General features: G+C 43.8%; 1 protein-coding gene across 2 annotated transcripts in view; it reads left to right on the top strand.

Annotated features, from left to right (window-relative positions):
• Piezo2 (piezo type mechanosensitive ion channel component 2) overlaps window positions 1–21,608 on the top strand; it is a 442,859-nt gene that overhangs the window by 347,949 nt on the left and 73,302 nt on the right. For both annotated transcript variants that reach the window (XM_008834681.3, XM_029564318.1), the window contains 9 exons: window positions 1,962–2,122; window positions 8,273–8,449; window positions 8,709–8,834; window positions 12,611–12,811; window positions 13,708–13,912; window positions 14,028–14,129; window positions 15,138–15,303; window positions 17,533–17,776; window positions 20,643–20,739. In XM_008834681.3, coding sequence (XP_008832903.1) covers window positions 1,962–2,122; window positions 8,273–8,449; window positions 8,709–8,834; window positions 12,611–12,811; window positions 13,708–13,912; window positions 14,028–14,129; window positions 15,138–15,303; window positions 17,533–17,776; window positions 20,643–20,739 — 1,479 coding nt within the window. The remainder of the gene's footprint in view (window positions 1–1,961; window positions 2,123–8,272; window positions 8,450–8,708; window positions 8,835–12,610; window positions 12,812–13,707; window positions 13,913–14,027; window positions 14,130–15,137; window positions 15,304–17,532; window positions 17,777–20,642; window positions 20,740–21,608) is intronic.

Below are 21,608 nucleotides of genomic sequence, written 5' to 3'. Positions count from 1 at the left end.
AAGCCCTTCTGAGGCATGTCCAGGAAACATAATTATGAATATATTTCTAGTTCTGGTCCAGTGCTTAAGGGTGAAACAACTGGGAGAGAAGGTGTGCAATTGCATCATTGCTATTTCAAACCAGAACCTGCTATGTTTTGGTCAGCACTGTGATTAAGCATTCCCTCTTGTCCTAGTTTGCTTTCTATTGCTGTGATAAAAACCAACTTTGAGGAGGAAAGAGCTTATTTCATCTTATAATTCCCAAGTCACAGTCTGTCACTGGGGGAAGCCAAGATGGGAACTCAAAGCAGAAGCTTGAAGCAACAACAGAGGAATCCTGCTTGCTGGCTTGCTCACCTACCTGCCTATACAACCCAGACCCACCTGCCTAGGGATAGCACCTCCCACAGTGAGCTGGATCCCCTACATCGATTAGCAGTTTTAAAAATGCTTCACAGACATGGATACAAGGCAGTTCAATGGAGAAAGCTCTCAGTTGAGGTTCCCTCTTCCCAGGTGACTCTAGTTAGTGCCAAGTTGACAAAAACTAACCAGCACACCTCTTTATTGTTTAGGTTATTTTTTACTGCTTTCTTCATAGACTTGGAATGATGTTTTAACTAGGAATAAGAATCAAATGACCATGTTGATCATGAAATGTTATCTGACAGAGAATGCAAAAGGTCAAGAGCTTGATCCTGTCGTAGTCCACAGAGAGTAGGGGAGCAGAGTTTCTGAGGCGACTGCTGGACTGAGATTCTGTACTCTTGGCTAGTTCTTTTCTGTGTAAGAGTAGAAAACAAAAGCTGAAAAACAGCCATGAGGCAGAAAATCCTTCTCAAAGGCATTCCCGGGGCCTGTGCCTTCTCCATCTCATCTCAGGAGACGCAAAGAGAGCACCAGATGCCCTCTCTATGTCTAGGTTGCACTTGCTCCCTGGCATTATGAGAGAGCTCTGCCAGGCAAGGAATTAAGACTGGAATTTCAGTTTACTTCTTTAAAGGGTTTTGAGCTTTACTAAGAAGGTCTCACCAAAATTGTACCTTGTGCCCTCACACCCTCATGTCTATGTTGTCCATACCTCCAAATTATATTCTTTCTACTTGTCACCTGAGTCACTCTGTAACAAGCATTTTTCACCATCATTAAAACCTCACTGCAGCCAGGCGTGGTGGCGCACGCCTTTAATCCCAGCACTTGGGAGGCAGAGGCAGGCAGATCTTCATGAGTTCAAGGTCAGCCTGGTCTACATAGTGAGTTCCAGGACAGCTGGGGCTACAAGGAGACCCTGTCTCAAAAAGACTAAAAAAAAAGAAAAAACCCTCAGTGATTGTTCAGATCCAAAGACAGTCATGTTACAGATACCTGTGTCACGTTGATATAACCATGTTGGAAGCAGAAAAAGACAAAACAGTCCTGTGAGGCTTTCAGTGGAGTTAACCAGTAAAGTGTGAGATTGATGCGTGTCCCTATGGTAGAAATAATACAGCCTGATTTGCTTAAGAAAGGTGATTAGAATGAATCTGACCACACTCCATGAAACCATGTTCATTCTGAAGGCATGCAGGCTATCCCCACCCACCGCAGAGCTGATGAGCTCACTTATTAAGGGAGAATGGACAGCCTTTTCCACTCATTTGTCACTTATGGTAGCAGTGTTTGATAAGAAAGATGCCATTTATAGAAAGCACTTAAGATTATCAGAGAATTGTAGCCTATATAGCTTTAAAAGTAAATTGGGACAAATTCTTTGTACTGATTTAATTAAAGGGCATATATAATAACATTGTCTTTTGATCTCAGCTTTTGTCCCTCATCCGCAGCATGACTTGGGATTCTTTGGCACCCCCTTTCCAGATTTCACAGAACTCATCCACCAGGACTACTGGGCAGATTATTATCCCAATCTGAAAGTTATAAGGTATGCTCTAATTAGTAACAAAAATGTTGATGCTCCTGGTGTGTTTTCTGTTTTGCAGATTTAAGGAACAAATGGCATCTGGTGATTGACCGACTCACTGTACTCTTCTTAAAATTTCTGGAATATTTTCACAAGCTGCAGGTGTTCATGTGGTGGATCTTGGAGTTGCATATCATTAAAATTGTTTCTTCATACATTATCTGGGTGACTGTGAAAGAGGCAAGTGTTATTTGTATTGTCAGGGTGAACAGAACACAGCAGATCTGCATTTTCTTTGTCCAAGTGTCCATGACATTTGTAATGTAATACCCTTTACCATGGGGATTCAAGACATGTGTAGTGCATATGCTGTAACATACAGAAGACCCAAGGTGAGTGGAGCAGAGAGGGGAGAAAGCCAGCAGAGTAGAGACCCCTGTGGCTTACTTTCCAGTTGTGGTCATATTGCAAAGGTGTGTGGGAGTGGGCTGCTTTCCTGCACCACATAGGGGAATCCGTCTCCCTGAGTTCTCTTCGGGGAAAGCAGTAAAGTTCCACCTTACGTTGCCAAGCAATAAACTCGAGTTCCAAAATGTAATAAAATCTTCACTAGAGCTCACCTTGCTTATTATTTTCTTAGATACGATATGAAATCAGTACTCGTATTACACTTCTGGGATTTTTTTCTTAGTAAAGAAAAGAATCATCATTCTGTCAGCAATTATTTCATGTTTACTGTGGAGAACGGAGCTTTCTTTCAATTTATTCATCAAATAATTATTACCTACTTCTACAACTGATCTTGGGCAAAAGACAAAGAAGCAATAATTTTTGCACACGTCTAATTTCTCTGAACTTCTTTTAAGTTACTTACAATTCAAAGAGTCTTTGCACTGTAAAATTATGTTGTTACTCACTGCCTATAATCTTTTAAAAGTTCAATAAGAGTAGCTTAAAGTACAACATTCCAGACTAAAATGTTTGGCAGAGATTCCTAGGGAATGGAGCTTGATTGGAGCTAAACAGTAGACAGACTAAACTACACCTTTGTCCAGTTTCATACAAATCAATTGGAGTGGATTGGTAATTGTTTTCAGGTGGGAACAAAACAGATCTCATTCCTCCCTGTGATGTCTGTAGCAGAAATAACATAGACTATATTAGTAAACAATCCAATCTATAAGTTAATTGGACCCAAAATCTAGCCTAGCCAGAGTTAAAAGTTTAAACTGCATAGGCAAATTGACTACTTCCTTTAAAACATGAAGGCCAAAATATTAAAAAGAATGGGAAAAGAGCAAAAGTAGGCATTTGACTAAACACAGAGGAAGACCATTTCTAAATTAAGCCAATCTGGCATGTATACAGCTTCTGATTACAAAAGCTGTGTCTCACAGTTGTGAAGTCCTGATAAGACACTTTGATGATGGAAGTGGGTGCTAATAACAGGAATTGGTGCAAGGGGGCTCAGAGCATCCCCTGTCTGAAGTCGAAGAGAAGGGTTAGGAGAGGGTAAATGACACCACTTTCTTACAAATCCTAAGCCAATAGCGGACAGTTTTAAATCACCTGTACTTAGTCTCAACAGTGGAGTCTTGTTAACAGACAATCAAGTATGTAAGGACCATAGCCTGGTCACCTTGCTACACCAACGCAAAACAGCCTTTAATGGAATATGATCAGTTCCTTTGTGATTCAAGCTGCAGACTTCCAGAATTTTCATCCTAATGCACCTTTCTAACCTCTAACTCTAAAATTCTCAGAGAAGCATAGAACCTCACCCAACCTCTCCTTTTCCTAGCATTCTTCAAATACCACCATCATAGAACTGTTCTAACACCCAGACAAGGTGGGATGCCCTAAGGGTGAGCTGTTGTGTGATGATTGGGTGCCAGCCCCTCTGGAGCTTTCCCCTCCGATCTCTAGGCTCTTAGCGTGTGATAGCTTCCTAATGTAACTGGCATACTAAGTGACTGACTTTTGATAAATCACCTTTATTTTGGACCACCATCACCCTTTACAGCTCATTCTACCAGAAAGGCTTTGCTCGAGGCCTGAAATGCAGCATGCTTTCTGATTAATTCCTAGGAAATACAATACCCTACAGTGAATTTCTCAAAGTACAAGCAGATCTTACTCTGGAAATTAAAACTGTCCCAGTATAGGACAATAATCAAATCTCAGGTTCCTCCTCTGGTCAGAAACGTCTCATTTTCCTAGCTACTTGCCATTTCTTAAGATCTCTCTGCACTTCCTCTGGTTACCTCCTTTGCGTTAGGAGTCCCCTGAGCTGAACAGGGTTCATATAAGGACAGGACCTGGGGTTTGGGGGTGGGGGAAGTTCTGACTTAACCTATGTGTCCACTCTTGTTAAGTCTACCCTCTCCCTCTTGGAGGCTCCTCCAGGGCTGTCACTGCCCAATCCCTGGGTCCCCAGCACAGCTTCTCTACGGGGTCTCATTGCGACTCTAAGCAGTGCTTCCCTAGAGCTCTCTGCCTTCTCCCTGCATCAGCACAATCCACTCTCTGAGAATGTCAGCCCTCGTCTAAGTCACTTGATCCTCTAGGTACAAATTGGATACCAGAGCCACCTAGCTTGTGGCCAACCCTCTAGAGTTTACACATCCAGGTTTTTCAGAAGCCCCACATCCTTGTCTCATGGCAATGACTGGTAAATAAAAACTAAAGTGACAATAACTCTGTTAGAGAGATTTACAGGGATCTCTGGCTATATTTGACTAGGCTATTTCATGCACAGTGCTGCACCCAGAGGTGACAGTTGAAGCTGTGAACTCTGAGAGGGAGGGAGGCCAACAAGAGCAAACAGGGATCAAAGCAACCCCAGTTCTCTCAGAGGACCCTTCTCACAAAGCTTCTCTTTAGACAAGATAACAGTTTGTATGAAAGTACTTTGTATGTTCAGAGGCATTGTGGTATAGAATTCTCTCCCCAGTTCCTTGATAGTAAGAACCTCTAGCATACTTGTTACATCCAGGGATGAACCACTGTTTCCCTGGAAATTCTGTTTCATTGAGTATTGTGGTCCAGGTATTATTGTTGTTGTTTGATTAGCAAATGGAATGGCAGATTCCTTTATGGCATTACCGTACATACTTCATTTTGGTTGATCCCCCTGACCCTGCTTCTGTCCCACGTCTCCCTGGCTTTCATTCCCACTGTGCCTTTCTGCCTCCAATGTTATCTCTTCTACTTCGTATCACATGTGTTCTGCTCCCCTCCCCACCCTTAAAACCTCCCTTTTCCTATCTCATGGGTCCCTTTGTTGTTTCCAGGGCTCTACCTGCACTCGTTTGCACATAAATACACATATATAACATGGCTTCATTTGTCATCCAAGAGATGACAAGCCCACGGTGCTGCAGGATAGGAGTTTGGAACAAGGTACACTGAGGTTTGCCCCCAGCACAGTCCCTGTTCTCTTTGAGACCTCTAGGACACTGGGTGCTTGTGACCACATCCTGTCCTGCACACCTTGTCCTTTCTCCTGGCCCTACCCCTGCTCTGGTTCTTCCCTGTGCCTCTCATTATCTCCCCTGAAGTTCCTCTCTTGCTGTCCCTGGCTCTAGGCCCTGTCCACAGCCTCTTTACCCTATTTCCTGTCTAAGGAGTGTGTGCATGCACTCCTGAGACCCAGTTACCACCCATTCACACATGAAAGGGTGCTGATCTGTTTTCAATCCTTTGCTCTCATTGATCAACTCTACATGACCTTATTTCACGTATGCCCCAAAGAACCTCTGCCAGTTCTCTCTGAAACTCAACCCACTGCCTATGTCATCTCTCCCTTCACGTAACTAAGAGATTCTCCACTTTGGCCCTTGTCTTTTCTCCCTCTAACTCATCTTCCATATTACAACTAGACCATCTCTCCAGGGTGTAAATGTGATCATGTTAGTCCTCTCTACTTAAAATGTGGCCACGGATGTCTCTCAGTCTCATAATCATATGGAGTAAGAACCCGATGCTATGGCTCAGACCATTGAACAGTGCCATTCCTGGATACTCTAGGTGATATAGGCTTCAAATCACAAGTCCCTCTTATTAAAAGACTTGCTTTTCAGGAATGTGCCAACTGCATATTCTCTCTTGTCTATAAGGCCTTAGACCTGCAATTCCTCCTGCCCACCTAGCTTCTGTTTATATACTTTACTTCTCAATTCAGATCTGATGTTAGCAGGGCCATCTTTCTCGCCATGGGCTAGGCTCAGCTGGGAGTCCCCATCACAGCGTGGCTCACCCAGGCGCCATGCTTGTTCCAGGGCTTTGTTATGGACATTTATGGACTTAGTACACCATTCTGCATGCTTGCTGAAAGCAGGGAATCCTCATGAGATGTTACCTTGAACCAAGATAGGACTTAATAAAACATGTTATCTTCTATCACATAAAAAATGAAAAATTCTGTACAAATTACTTATACCGCTTTTGTAGTCAATGCTTTAAATACACAGCAAAAGGAAAGCAGAGACTTATTTCACAATAAACAGCTTTAATACAATTGCTTTTTAACATTCAAGTTGACCAGAAATTTGACTGATGGAGAAGAGTCAATTCATTGATCAAAACAAATTGTATACAACACAACAGTTAGTGTGTTTATGAGCCCCTTCTACTTTATAGCTCATTCCCATGAACTGCATTTCTTTCCTCCTCAACTGATTCTGAAAGACAGCTCTTTCTATTCTAATATTTCAGTACTTTATCATTAGAGAGATTCTCTGCTTCAATACTGGCAGGTAGCTAAGTAGAAAAGTAGCAGGCAACAGGTTGCACATATACCATAATAACCCATTGATATTTTCTGATGCTATGGATTTGAAGGCAAATTTCCAAATTTGGAGCCTTACCTTCCATAGCCCATAGGACTGTGTACATGGTACATGTAATTAGTTACTTTGCTGTTGCTGTGATAAAATACCATGACCAAGGCAATTCATAGATAGAAGAGTTTATCTGGGCTTACTATTGCAGAGGGATAAAAGTGTCATAGTGGGGAAGCATGGGAGGAGGAGGCAGCCAGAAAGCTGAGCACCCACATCTTCAAAGCATATGCAGGAAGGAGAGAGAGAGAGAGAGAGAGGTATGACAAGGCTATGAACTCTCAAAGCCTACTCCCAGTGACACTGCCTTCCTCCAGCTAGACCACAGCTCCTAAAGGTACCATGACCCTCCCAAACAGAGCCCCCAGCTGACCAGGTGTTCTACTACTAGAGGCTGAGGGACACCTCTTATTCAAACCACCATAGTACATGTTCAATTTTTATACTGAGTGCATGCTATAATTTTTAGCTAAGACTATTAATGCCTCTAAGATAGTATCAAAAAAAATGAAGATGTTCCATGACTGAATAAGATAGTGGTGCCTCTGTATTCTTTGAGGAACTGTTAACTATTGTAAATGACTAGACCTAAGAACATCTTTCTGACTGATAAACTCAATTACAGCCAAAGCCAACATGGAAAAGTTGAACTCATTGTCTGCCCCCTTAAACCAGTACATTTTTGATATTTTGTGTCTCTGCAATGGCACTATCACCCGGTCAGACTTTCTGAAGAAACCTGGGGTTTTTTTTTTTCATATCTTCTCCACTTATAGCCTACCACTATGAAGCCAATGCCATCAAATCTAGCTAGTTTTAGTTCTCACCCCACTCCAGATGTGTCTTCCTCCACGCAACCACAGAATCATAGACTTCCCTACAACTGTGGAATCTCTGACCCTACATCTCCTCTGCCACTTTCGAGCTGGTCTCTGGCCTCCAGTGTAGCTCTTACATTTCGGCCTCTGTTCTTCTGTGGCATTTACCTAAATGTGATGCAAATCTCAAATTCCCCTGCATAAGGCCTATGAGTAGATCTCTATTTTCTAAAGAGTGAGTTCATGTGCCTTTGCATAGTTCAAAAGGGATACATCGAAACTTCAAGCTGCATCTCTGTTCTCATCCATGACTAGCCCTAAAGGTTCCTGTTGTCTACATCTGCTATCTCTAGCTTTCCTGACTTTGCTTCTGCATCCTTGACCTGCGGTGTACTTCGCATCTTCCCCAGGCTGGTTCAGCTCTTTGTCAACCATCTCATTGAACTGAAGACCACTTCAGGATGGTCTCACAGGAGCCTGCACACACCTATAGCTTAGCTATTGCTACATTATATTGACATTTCTTGTTTGTATGTCTCTCTGCTGTATGTGATATAGTCTCCTCAAGGCAATAGCACTTTGATCACCATGGTACCCCAACACCTAGGATAATGCCTTACACATGAAGAACCAGCCAGCCTTGGCTGGACTGGAGAATTGCATCATCCTGTCTTCCAGATGTCCTGCCATGCCAAATATTTTTGTCCCCATTTCTGATTTTATGTTTTCAGGTGTCTCTGTTCAACTATGTATTTTTGATTTCATGGGCTTTTGCTCTGCCGTATGCCAAACTCCGCCGCGTGGCTTCCAGTGTCTGCACTGTCTGGACATGTGTGATCATCGTCTGCAAAATGTTGTACCAGCTGCAAACAATTAAGCCTGAGAACTTTTCTGTCAACTGCTCCTTGGTGAGCCTAAAACATGGGGGTCCTTCCTCACTGCCCTTAAGGGAATCAGAGATATTCGGGGAGCCTTCACCCCCAAGCACATTCTGTCTAACTTGTCAGTCACCTCACCCAGGTTGGATCTATTCTGGCTCTGTGATGGATCTAAATCTGCCCTCAACCTGAGAGTCCTCTCTTGAAATGGGTCCTAACGCTGAAGGAGCACGATCTGAGCTTTCCCAATCTCACGGGCCATTTTCACTCCGTTTTCTCTTCTTTTCAGCCAAATGAAAACCAAACCAACATACCACTTAATGAGTTGAACAAGTCTCTGCTCTACAGTGCTCCTGTTGATCCCACTGAGTGGGTTGGCCTGAGGAAGTCTTCCCCTTTACTTGTCTACCTGAGGGTAAGGCTTTTTTGTACCTATTTTGGGCCCTTGTGCAGTTATACTTTGGGATCTTCTCCCCCTTGAAACTCTTTTCTTAAAAATATTCCTTTATTTATTTTATGTATATGAGTATCTTGCTTGCAGGTATATCAGTGCACCCATATTTAAAATGTCTCAGAGGCCATAAGAGGGCATCAGATCCCCCTGGAACTATGGTTACAGATGGTTGTTAGCCACTATGTAGGTACTGGGAACTGAACCAATGTCCTCTGGAAGAGAAGCCAATGTTCTTAACCACTGAGCCATCTCTCCAGTACCCCCTTAAGACTCTTAATATCCCATTTGATGGTAATTTTGTCTCCTTAGGTAACATTTAGAATCACCTTTGCAGCAAAATGGCTAAATACTGAAATCTGTACTACATTGTGCTAAAAGGCAAATTGACCAAGCAGTCTGACCTGAGTTCTGTGAAATACAACAAAAATCTTCACTAGCGCCTCATGTAACCATTTCAAGTGCAAGGCTGATTGACACACCAGAACCAAAAATAGTCCAAAATACATTATTAAGTTTTTTAAGAGAAAATTTTAGAACACTGTGGATAGTGTTATTTTTTCTAGACTCGGAGAAAAAACACTAGATAAAAATCTACCAAGTTGTCCGTAGTGGTTGTTTCTGAGAAGGCACCATAACAGCATTATGAGAAATATTCGCTCTCTAAACTCTGCTTCCTGAATCTTTAATAACGAGCACATATTAGATTTCAAAGTAATACAGCATATCTCTACAAAAAGAACCTCAGTTGCAAATAGCCATAGAAACATAATGAAAACGAAATCATTTAGAGTCTTTTGCATTTTATGTTGATGAATAACTCAAGCAGTCTCGTCCTATTACACTGACAAGGCACTTAAAGGTAAAACCTTTATACTCAGCACCTGAGAGTGTTAAATGCACTAAATGTCCCCTTTTTGTGGAGTTTCTGGAAGATTTTTTCATATGGTGACATCTAGATTGGCTCCTGGCCCAAGAGCTGTCAAAAAAAATAAAACAAAGCCAGGCGTGGTGGTGCACGCCTTTAACCCCAGCACTTGGTAGACAGAGGCAGGCGGATCTCTGTGAGTTCAAGGCCAGCCTGGTCTACATAGTGAGTGCTGCGGCTATAGGGAGACCTTGTCTCAAAGAGACCAAAAAAAGCTAGCTGAACAATTCAGAGAAAGCAAGCCAGTAAGAGCTTTCTTCCATGGGTTCTGTTTCAGGCTCCTGTCTTGAGTTCATGCCTATCTTTGGTTTCCCTAGATGACAGACTATAATCTGTAAAATGAAATAAACCCTTTCCTCCCCAACATGGTTTTGGTCACAGTATTTATCACAGTAACAGAAAAGCATATTAGAAAGCTAGGAGTGCTGGCACATGCCTTTAATTGGGAGGCAGAGGCTGCCGGATTTCTGTGAGTTCAAGGCCAGCCTGGTCTACATGGTGAGTTCCAGAACAGCTGGGGCTACAGGGAGACCCTGTCTCAAAAAGACCAAAAAATAAATGAATAAATAAATAAATAAATAAATAAATAAATAAATAAATAAATTGGTGTCTGGAAAGGCTACAGAGAACAGCGTCTGGCACCTGCTTCCATACATGTCAAATCTCTTGTCATTACTATCATGATTAGGTGTTGCCATCAAAGGCTTGCTTCTCGGTTTGCTTCTCTCTGGCCAGACTACAGAGGTGTTAAATCCACCCTGTAATAATCACCCTGTCCTCCAGCTCAATAGCTTCTCCTACCCTGTTTATTTTTTAGCACTTAGAATTGCAAACAAGGTAGGAACTTCCCTCCTCAGGAGACTGGATGCTGCTCCCTTGGCCTGTGGCATATACTTATCAATAAATAGAAAAAGCAGCCAGTCTTGTGTCCAGAGAGTCTAGATCTTCTTACCACAGCAGTCAACCCCATGTCCATAAAGGGCATGGCAACTGTAAAGTTCCTACCTTGGGCTCCCTAATGAACTGTGACTCCCCAAGTTGGTAGTGGTCAGAGTGTTTTGTTACAGCAATGAAGAAACAAACCAGGACAGAGATTGGTACTAGAGAGTAGGATATTGCTGTGACAAACCTGACCTTGGTGTTTTGGGGAGGACTGTGGAAGTGTTTCAGACTTTGGGCTGGAAAAGCCATTGTGTGCTCAGAGTTTGTTGCAATGGAGCTTGGAACAGTTATGCTGAAAGAGTTGTAGATGATGGAGGCCCGGCTTGTGAAGCCTCAAAGGGAAGTGGAGACTATCAGGCTGTTCACGTGAGATTTTGGATTGAGAATCTGTGGGTTCTGGTCGGCTGGGGCTGAGGAATCAGCTGTGATTAGGAGGAGATCAGCACCTGAAGCAAAACCTTTGCTTTACTGGGACAATTGATGCTGGTTAGCTGGGGCTGAAAAACCAGCTGTAAGTAACAAGAGACTAGCATCACTGTGGTGAAGTCTTCTGGGAGGTATTTCCTCAGGGTCAGCACACAGAGGGGACCCGCACCTCTATTTCAAGCTGGAAGCAGGACTTGGCAATGTGTCAGAGTCTCTTGCATTACCAAGAGACTGTGGGTTCTGGTGTTGAAAATGTGAAGGGGTCATAGAGAGCAGCTGAGGCTTGGCACTCTGAGAGGCCAGGAAAGGCCATAGGTGAAAGTGCAGCTTCAGTTGCAGCGAAGACCCCAGAATTGAAGAAGTCATGGAGAGAAACTGAGGGTTTGCACCCCAAGAGGCAAGAGGCCATTGGTGAGGGTGTAGCCTCGGTTTCAGTGGCGACCCCAGCTTTTTGGAGATGCCGAGACCATGTGACGACCACCAAGGACAGCGGTAGGTGTGGAATGGAGCTGGCCTGGGTCTGCAAGATGGGCTGGGTGTGCTGTGGACTGCAGAGTTGGAGCAATGGAGCTGCCAGTGCCCTTTGGAGCCAGAGGATCGTGAGTGAATCCCAGATGTCCAGCCTTGAGCTACTTTGCTGGACTTTGGTTTTTCTTGGGTGTGCCCGATTCTTCCCTTTGAAATAAGACAGTACTTGTTTTGGATTTTACAGAAGCCCACCCACAGTTGAGACTTTTAAAAGAGACTATGGACTTTTAAGTGTTTGGATTATTTTAAGGACTGTGGGGTTTTTGAGGTTGTACTGTCTTATGTTGTGATATTAATGTTAACATCATAGCTTGGGGACAGAAATTGGAAAGCGTATGGTTTAATGGTGATGTGTATGTCAGTGAAGTTGACAAGGGGTCAATTGTGCTGGATAGCTTTAGTGTCAACTTGACACACCTGGGTTGAGGGAGCCTCAATCTGGGAGTTGCCTCTATTGGACTGGCCTATGGCCATGTCTGAGGGGCATCTTCTTGATGAGTGATGTGGGAGGGCCCAGCCACTGTGGGTGGTGCCACCCCTGGGCAGGTGGGCCTGTGTTGCATGGGAAAGCAGGCTGAGCAGGGGCCAAGGGAGCAAGCCAGTAAGCAGCGTTCCTCCATGGCCTGTGCTCCAGCTCCTGCTTCCAGGTTCCTGCCCTGAGTTCCTACCTTGGGCTCCCTAATGAACTATGACCTGGGAGATGTAAGCTGAATAAACCCTTTCCTCCCAAAGTTGTTAGTGGTCAGAGTGTTTTGTCACAGTAATGAAGAAACAAACCAGGACATAAAGCATTGCTTTTTTTAGACCTCCAGAAATTAATACTGATTTACTAGGGCTAGAATAGGAATTGCTCAAAATTACAAAATCACAAAGCATTTGGCATACACCGTTGTGCTTTCTTGTTTGCTGTTTGTAGAATAACCTCCTGATGTTGGCAATTTTGGCCTTTGAAGTCACCATTTATCGCCATCAGGAATACTATCGAGGCCGGAACAACCTGACCGCTCCAGTGTCGAAAACTATCTTTCACGACATCACAAGATTACATCTAGATGATGGGATTATTAATTGTGCCAAATATTTCATAAACTACTTCTTCTACAAGTTTGGCCTAGAGGTGAGTTTTCTTGCCCGTGTGCTTTGTTTCTTTTAATGAAAATTTAAATAGATTCTTTGGGCCAGCTGACCACTGAAGCTCCATTATACAACTCCAGTTCTTGATCCAAAGTTACTTATGCTGACACATTAGCCTGGCTCAGCTGGGAGTTTTCCAAGACCAGGAGCCAGCATCCCACTCCACTCTGCAGCAGATCTCCTGACCTCTAGGCCTCTTGACCCATCTAAACACATGACTATCTGTTATCATCTCAGTTTCCTATTAAGAATAAAATAGTGGGGCTGGAGAGTTGGCTCAGCGGTTAAGAGCACTGGCTGTTCTTGCAGAGGACCTGGTCCAGTTCCCAGCACCCACATGGCAACTAACAGCCATCCATAACTCTGGTTCCAAAGGATCTGGCACTCTCTTCTGGCCTCTGCAGGGAATGCATGAAGGTGGTGTACTTAAAACATGCAGGCAAAAAACTCATACACATAAAATAGAAATAAATACACAAAAAAGAATAAAATAGCACTGATTTTCTTCTGAAAGTGTAAACTGCCAAATGAACTGTTGTGACCTGAAATAGTGGTGATGGCTTCATAACAGAATGGATGGAATTCTGTATAACAACCTATGATGGAATTAATGGAACAAATTTACAGTGGTGATATCTGATGAGGGCATCATAGCTGTCATCCTCCCTATTTGAAGGAGTTACTGTGAATGGCATAATCAGTTCCCTCAGAAGTAATCTGTATAGTATTTTTCTCTTCATGCTAAAAGACCCCCAAAGGAGTGAGACTCCTCAAGACCCTGTGTGGACAGACCTGCTTGAGGAGTCTGCCCTGCTCAGCTGACACCACTCCCCTTCCCTGTAAACCCGATCTTTCTTGCCTCTTGTCATCCTTATACAGACCTGTTTCCTAATGTCAGTGAATGTAATTGGCCAGCGAATGGATTTCTACGCCATGATCCATGCCTGCTGGCTGATTGGTGTCTTGTATCGACGCAGAAGGAAAGCCATCGCTGAGGTCTGGCCCAAGTACTGCTGCTTCCTGGCTTGCATCATCACTTTCCAGTACTTCATCTGCATCGGCATCCCACCTGCCCCCTGTAAAGGTGAGGACTCTGCCTGGAGCCTCTGCTCCTAGCAACAGCCGTTGCCAGTGGACTGCTGAGAAGGGCAATGATGTGCCAGGGAATTGATTTTGCTGCTCATCCCTGCCCCCTGCAGATTACCCATGGAGATTCAAGGGTGCCAACTTCAACGACAACATCATCAAATGGCTGTACTTCCCAGATTTCATTGTGAGGCCCAACCCTGTGTTTCTTGTCTGTAAGTGTTTTCTCTTTGGGACCACAGAACATAGGTATTGGGGCTTATATTTATTCATTATTCTTCATATATCATTAGTGCCTTTACTCCCTCCTCTGGACTTCATTAAGTGTGTGAAGGCTTGTCTTATGTATTAACATTTTAGGTCAGTAATAGCTTCTACTTGCTCAGTTCCATTTGCAAAATAAATAAATTAACGTTGAAGTAGTTTATTTACTTCCAACACCCCCCACACATGCACTTGTACCTACATGCCTGCCTTTTCAGAGACTAGATAGGAGACTTTGTAAGCTGTGACTCTGTTTCCAGTTGCCATGGCATGCAAACCAAAATGAAAGGCAGAGGTGTGGCCCCAAGAGGAGCCCACAGATGTTGGAGTCCTGAATGCAGTCCAAGCCTTCCAGAACAACTAGCCAAGGGATGGTTGGAGCAATGCCCCCAGAGCAGTAAGGAGTGGTGGTGCCATGGAAAAACTCCAGAATTAACTCCCCTGACTTAGAAGGTTCAGGGGTAATTTTAAAACCAAAGAAGCCACCTGTGCCTCAGGGACAGTCCAGAGGCCTAACTTGGGGGTCTGTTCTGGGCAGCTTTTGGCTGTGTCTCTGTCCTTCACAAGCTATCTGCCTTTGCCACCTGCTCTTGACCATTCATTGTGACTGAGCTCTGAGAAAGCTCTGGTTACAAATGCAAAGGGAGGTGGTGAGATTAAAAAAGACCAGAAATGTCTGCTCTGCTGCATGTGAAAAGATGGAGACAGCACTCCAGTGGCTTCCTCAGCCCTGGTAGGACGTAGTAGCACCTAGAACACGGACATAACAACATCCAGACACCACCATAGCAAGCCCCTGACACATCATGTTCTCTCCCTCGCCCCCCATTCTGGGATAGGAAGTGAGGGCTTGGCCCCAGCCCTGAAAGCCAATATGCTCCTTGGAGACACAGGTGTGTTGTATGCTGACTGTGTGAGCGTTCTGGATCTCAAAGAGCGGTCTGCCTTTGCCTTGCCAGATGACTTCATGCTGCTCCTGTGTGCCTCCTTACAACGGCAGATTTTTGAGGATGAAAATAAGGCCGCTGTGCGTATCATGGCTGGGGACAATGTTGAGATTTGCATGAACCTTGACGCAGCCTCATTCAGCCAGCATAACCCTGTACCAGACTTCATTCACTGCAGGTAATCACAGCCTCTCCTCTTCATAGACCTCCTTGGTATGCGAGTGTACTCAGAATGGCCCTTTACTGCCATTCTACCCGTGGATCACTGGAAGTAGATCAGCCTCAGAGTTACACCTCTGTGTCCGCTTTTGTCACTGTGGAATTTCTTTTATTGCCTCAGTGTCTTCTTCTAACAGAAACTGACTTGGGCCGGCAATACCAATAAGCAGCTCTCTAGTCGGGACCCCTCCGCTGTCTCCTTCTTCCTCCTCCTCACTCTCCATCCTGCCTCCTTCTTCTCTATCCATCTTTACCCCTCCACCCGCATCCTTTCTTTCCATCTGCTTTTTTAACCTTCCTCTACCCTCTCTGTCCTCACCTGTCTTCTTTATGACCCTTCTTTCCTCATCCCTATCCCTCTTTCTCATGCCCATTGTCCCTCCTTACCCCTGTCCCTCCTCATCACCCCTACTCCTATTCCTATCTTTATCCTCCCTCCTCTCCTGTGTGCTCAGGATACCAAGGAGCGAAGACCGAGAGCCACTCTGGCTGGTTCTGTCCATGTAAAGTGTTTCCCGGGTCCTACATGGCCTCCCTTTATAGCACTTGGTCTACTCTTGGCTCAGTTTCTTGTGGCGCATTCCTTCTGTATCTTGGATTTTCCAGACCTAGTTTCATTTAGAGGCCTGCTTTGAGGCAAGTCCCAGTCCCCTATATGTCCTCATCCTTGAAAGCCTTAAGACTCCCTTCAGCCACAGTGCAGAGTCTGGCAGCACCATGTGCTCTTGGGTCCTTTTACTAGCTGGGTGACTTGGGCCGGGTCCTCCAGCCTCTGCTCCTCCTGATGGGAGGATGTGAGCAAAAGCAGGTGTAAATTGTTGAGATTACAGATGGCATTTGTGTGGAACTTTCTAGGTTCTAGCTCCAGAGATGTGTGGTGTACATCATCTTCTCCCTCACAATGCCATTTTAAATACCTACCTTAGCCACCCTTCTAAAGTGTAGAACTAGAGGGCTCTCCTAATTTCATTCTGTTACTATAACAAATATTATGACCAAAATCAACTTAGGGGAGGAAAAAGCTTATTTGGCTTAGACCTCCAGGACACACTCCATCAATGGGGGAAGTCAGGGCAGGAAACTGGAACAGAAACCATGGAGGACTGCTGTTTGCTTCCTCACTTATAGGTGCATACTTAGCTCCTTTTCTTTTTTAGAAATAATTTTATTTATTATCTTTATTTTATGTGTATGAGTATATTGCCTGCATGTATGTAAATGCCCTATGTCATGCAATGTCCTTGGAGGTCAGAAGAGGGTGTCGGATCTCCTAGAACTGGAGTTACAGACAGTTGTTAGCTTGAATGTGGGTGCTGGGATTCGAATCTGGGTCTTCTGCAAGAGCAACCAGTGCTCTTAACCACTGAGCCATCTTTCCAGTCTTTAGCTACTTTTCTTTTATAGCCCAAGACCACCTTCCCGTTGAATGGTGCCTCCTACATCAATTAACAATCAAGACAGTCCTCCCACAGACTTGCCCTCAAACCAATCTGATCTGGACAAACAGCCCTGGCCTACAGCTGTAGTACCTACTACGTACAGAGCAGCCCAGGCTCTGCAAGTTTCTATGGTTTATTTAGGAATTCTTAGGCCCTGAACTCCTGTCTCACCTTTCATCATAAAGAACCACTGGGAGGGATGCCCCCCTCCCCCCAGCAAAGAATCCTGAATCAGCCAGCAGGTATCTAAGGACAGAATGTCAGTGTTGTTCTTCCCTCTGTCAGAAGTTTTTTGTTTGTTTTTTTTTAAACCTCCAGTGAAATCTTTCTGTATGGTATGGGTTTTCTTTCATCAAATAATGAGATTTTCTACTTCCTTGAAAGTAACCCATTGTTCTCTTTCTTTCTCACCAGACAAGAGGCAGCTGTCTCTTAGAATGTCTTTTGTCTTATAATCATTTGTGCCTCCCATAGAAATTTTTGAATATTCATGTGGTATGCAGAATGTTTTTGTTTTATGGGAAATTTGACACAAATAAGATGATACTCATACCTACATGCAGTGTTCTCCCAACTTACCTCTCTAATGCTGGTTATGTGCAGAGGTCTGCACAGAGCTCACCATATAGTTGGCAAAATCCTTTTATGGATAGTCCAGAGTCAAATATGAGGTTTTTCTGCACTTCTTAAAGTAGAATTCCTGACTTCCTTTTACAGTTATCCTTTCATTATTGGGTTTTGTTTCCCAGATCATACTTGGACATGTCCAAAGTGGTCATCTTCAGCTACCTCTTCTGGTTCGTCCTCACTATCATCTTCATCACTGGAACGACCAGGATCAGCATATTCTGCATGGGTTACTTGGTGGCCTGTTTCTACTTCCTGCTCTTTGGGGGTGATTTGCTACTGAAGCCCATCAAGAGCATCCTACGCTACTGGGACTGGTTGATCGCATACAATATTTTTGTGATTACAATGAAAAATATACTGTCAGTAAGTGACTCTTACTATGTAACATGCTTGTGGTCTCAGTTAAGAGTAAACAATCTACTTTGTGGTTGTTAAAAGCCCTGGTGTCTCATGTGACTCTCTTAAAAGCCCCAACCAAGATGCTGCAAATTCGGGCTTCCATGACTGTCCAATAGTCTTGGTTCTGCCATGTTAAGCATTTCAGGGTCACAGGATAGAAGATTCTGCAGTCAACAAATAAATTCTAAGATGTTTTATTACTCAAAAGGAACAAGTTTTCATCTCTCAGATTTTGTACTATGAGGCATCCCTTTTATGACTGAATTAGGGCCACTGAATCTTTCTAAAGTCAAGTCATGTACATCAAAAAGCAACTCTCTTCCCTAGAAATAATTGTAGAGTATAAAAAAGCTGAGAATTCTCTGGAATTCTTTGTGGGTTGGTGTACAATGAGGTAGAATGGGCTACTGGATGCAGGAACCATTTGTGTACCCAGATAGATACGAGAAAGAATTCAGCATTGGATTACTTCTCAGCATACGTATCAAGAGTAAGGCCCTGTGGAAAAAACTTGGGGCTGAGGAACAGCACATACTACTTTCTGTCTGTCCTTGGGCATAACTTTTACCCTAATGTTATAAATAATTCACATTACCCAGGGATAATTCCAGAATCGCATCTATCCTTAGGGCCACCACTCAAGTTATTTATTGCTGTGGGGAATTTAACAAGTTTTCATAAGCTGAAGGAATTAGCACTTTATCTACCAGGCTCTAACTGATGAGCTCTGTGCCTGCTTCCTAGGACTGCCACTGGTCATGCAGTCATGTATTAGAGGGACAGTTATATGATGGTTCCCTGCTTTTTATGGATGAGCTCACCAAGCATTCACTTGGAAAACTATTGGGTTTTCTTCTTGTTTTTGGCTTTGGCATGTGTACCAGAGTGCTTAGAGGTCTGAAAAAGTGTATGTAGCCATGAATATTTATCTGAGTAACTTATTTGGTGTAGTGTCTTTAATGACCAGTTTTCTAGTTGACAATAAAGTGGTTTTATTTTAGCACTTTAACCCACTCACACTAATTTTCACTGGGAGTAGTATTGGGAGTTGTTGCAAAGAATGTGAGAAAGAGTAGTAGGAAGCTGGCTCATTCTGAAGCTGATCTCAGGGGGAGGGGTCCACTCAGCTCATCTCACAAGTATTCCTGGAAAACAAATGTATGCAAAGTCCCTTCATCCATCTTCCGATCCACACATACATCCACTATGCTTCTACCCACCCCCACACATGTCCACCATCCATTCACACCATCCCCACATAGGCCCACCATCCATTCACACCATCCATTCACACCATCCCTACATATATCCACCACCCATTCATATCCATCCACACATATATCCTTTTCCATCTACACATCCACACACACATCCACCATCCATTCACACTCATCCACCCATGCTCATCCATCCATTTATTCATTCTGAAATGTATAGTTACCAGCTTTTGATGAGGACTGCTTTACATTTTAAAGAACTAGATATCAGTAGGACTCAGGTGTTACCCTTGAGGAACTCACATTCTGAAAGGGAAGATGGACCTACTTGTAAATAATGGCACCATGATCATAAGTAACAATGACCAGGACATTGTGGGGAAACAATAAACAAAAAAAAATAGACATCTATATTTTGCTAGAGAACCTAGGAGGAAGATTCCTGGGAGCTTATAAACATACTGAAGTGTCTCCAGAGAGACCAAAGGGCAAGACTGGCCCTACCTGAAGGAAAGGAACAAAACCTTGTAGGCACAGGATTGAAGCCTGGGTTTAGAATGCTTATTCTTAGGGCTACAGACCCCATGCTAAATAATTGCTGCATTGGGAGCAAATGCTACTTGCATGTCCTAGACCATATGCACAACTACCCCAATTACCTTTATGTGTTGACTTGCAGTGATTAATGTTTACTTAAACTATCTGGATGAGAATTGGAACTTGACGTAAGAAGTTCATTATGAAGAAAGAACCACATACCAAACAACAAAAAAGATTTATTTACCTAGAGAATTGGCCAAACAAACTTCAATGCACATAGATTTTCTTGGTTCTGCTTAGGATGGTGAGGACCATCACAGACTCCCAAGTCTCTGGATGCTCAGCTTCCTTATATAATGCACAGTATTCACACAGAGCCCATGCACATCCTCCTCTAGCTTTGACTCTTCTCCAGATGACTTATAACTACATACTGCAATGTAACAAACATATAAATTGTTGCTATACTACATTGTTTAGGGGATAATGACAAGGAAAAGAAGGTACAGTTTCACTACAGCTCTCTTTTTACCCCAAATATTTTCTATCTAAGGTTGGTTAAATCTAAGGATGTGGGACTGACCCATGAGTATGACTACCTATTCCCTGTTCCAGTCCTATGAACTTCACCCTGTAGCTTAGATCTGGGATGATCTTCTGGGGACCAGTGTAGGTTTAAGTCATGTGGTCTGTGACAAAATATCTACAAAAATGAAAGTCCTTGTCTTAGCGCACATGATGCCGATGAGGTTTGTTCCTATAACAGTCCAAGTTTTTGTAGACAGCTGTGCTTTCAAGTGCAGAAACTTAACACTGCAGACCCTTCCTGCTCTCATGGAGAGTAAGTGCCCCTGGAATTTACATTGTTCTCAAACAGCTAGTGCCACCTATGGGCAGGCATTGGCCTTAAAGACTGTGGAGTCTTAGGCACCATGGGCCCCTTCTGTGATCTAGGTCCTTGTCAATCCTTGCATGTGAGGGTTGTTAGATACCAAATTTGTTTTGGGTTTTGGTTTTGGGTTTTTTTTTTGGACGCAGAGCTTGAGAATGTGCCTTCCCCATTTCTTTTTTAGATAGGAGCCTGTGGATACATCGGAGCATTGGTAAAAAATAGCTGCTGGTTGATCCAAGCTTTCAGCCTGGCCTGCACAGTGAAAGGCTATAAAATGCGTATGTATAAGCAGAACCTTTGGGCGGGGGGATGAGAGGGTAGAAAAGAAAGAGCAGTTGTACTGTTCTAATGGAAACCCTAGAGAAAAGCCCATAGAGAAATGAGGTGAAAGGAGAGGTCAATTCTGTCCCTAGGTGGAGGCTATGGTGAACTGTTGCCTATAACACAAGGTGCCTCCGAGCCCCACCACAGGTGGAGATTGGGCACAGTGCAGCAGCACCTCCCCATTTTTCCAGTTAGGATTAGGGAGGATTCCAGCTGCACTCTCAAAGCTGCAGTCAGAATGGTAAGTTCTCAAGGTACCCGAGGCTTCTAGGCCTTCTTTCCCCAGGAAACTCGATGGGCTTCAGGCTCAGGAAACCAACTGGGAAGAGCCTCAGGATTCCGGGGTTAGTGCCCTACAGAGACAAAAAGAAGTGCTATTTCTTGCTTCAAAACCCAGGTTACATCACCTGTGAGCTTCCACGATGCACAGAAAGGACACTGTTTAGAGATGATGTTCTTGCTGACTGGGGCTTCTAAATCAGGCTGCACTTAGCAGAGGATAAATCATCCCCTGGAAACTGGTTTTAACTTAGATAAAATGTGCAGCCCACACCCTTCTAATAGGCTACCCTGTGTTCATGGGCAAGCTAGTTGTCTCTGGATAGGGCTCACTCCTTGAACAGGTATTTTCTCCCATATCAGAGCATTTCATCTGCCTTTGGGGTGTTATTGTTGGGAAGTCTCTGAAGAAAGAAACTCTCAGTGGCTTCTCTGTGCCTCATAGTGTGAACAGTTCATTGTGTGGTCCCCTCGTGCTGATGTCAGATTTCAGGCATGTGGTATTGCTTGTGAACCACTTGACTCAGGAGTAAGTCAGAGCATC

The sequence above is a fragment of the Nannospalax galili genome, unplaced genomic scaffold, assembly GCF_000622305.1.
Source record: "Nannospalax galili isolate Female #2095 unplaced genomic scaffold, S.galili_v1.0 scaffold155, whole genome shotgun sequence".
Lineage (NCBI taxonomy): Eukaryota > Metazoa > Chordata > Mammalia > Rodentia > Spalacidae > Nannospalax > Nannospalax galili.
The sequence above is the reverse complement of the archived record's forward strand: the minus strand, read 5'-3'. Positions and strand labels throughout refer to the sequence as shown.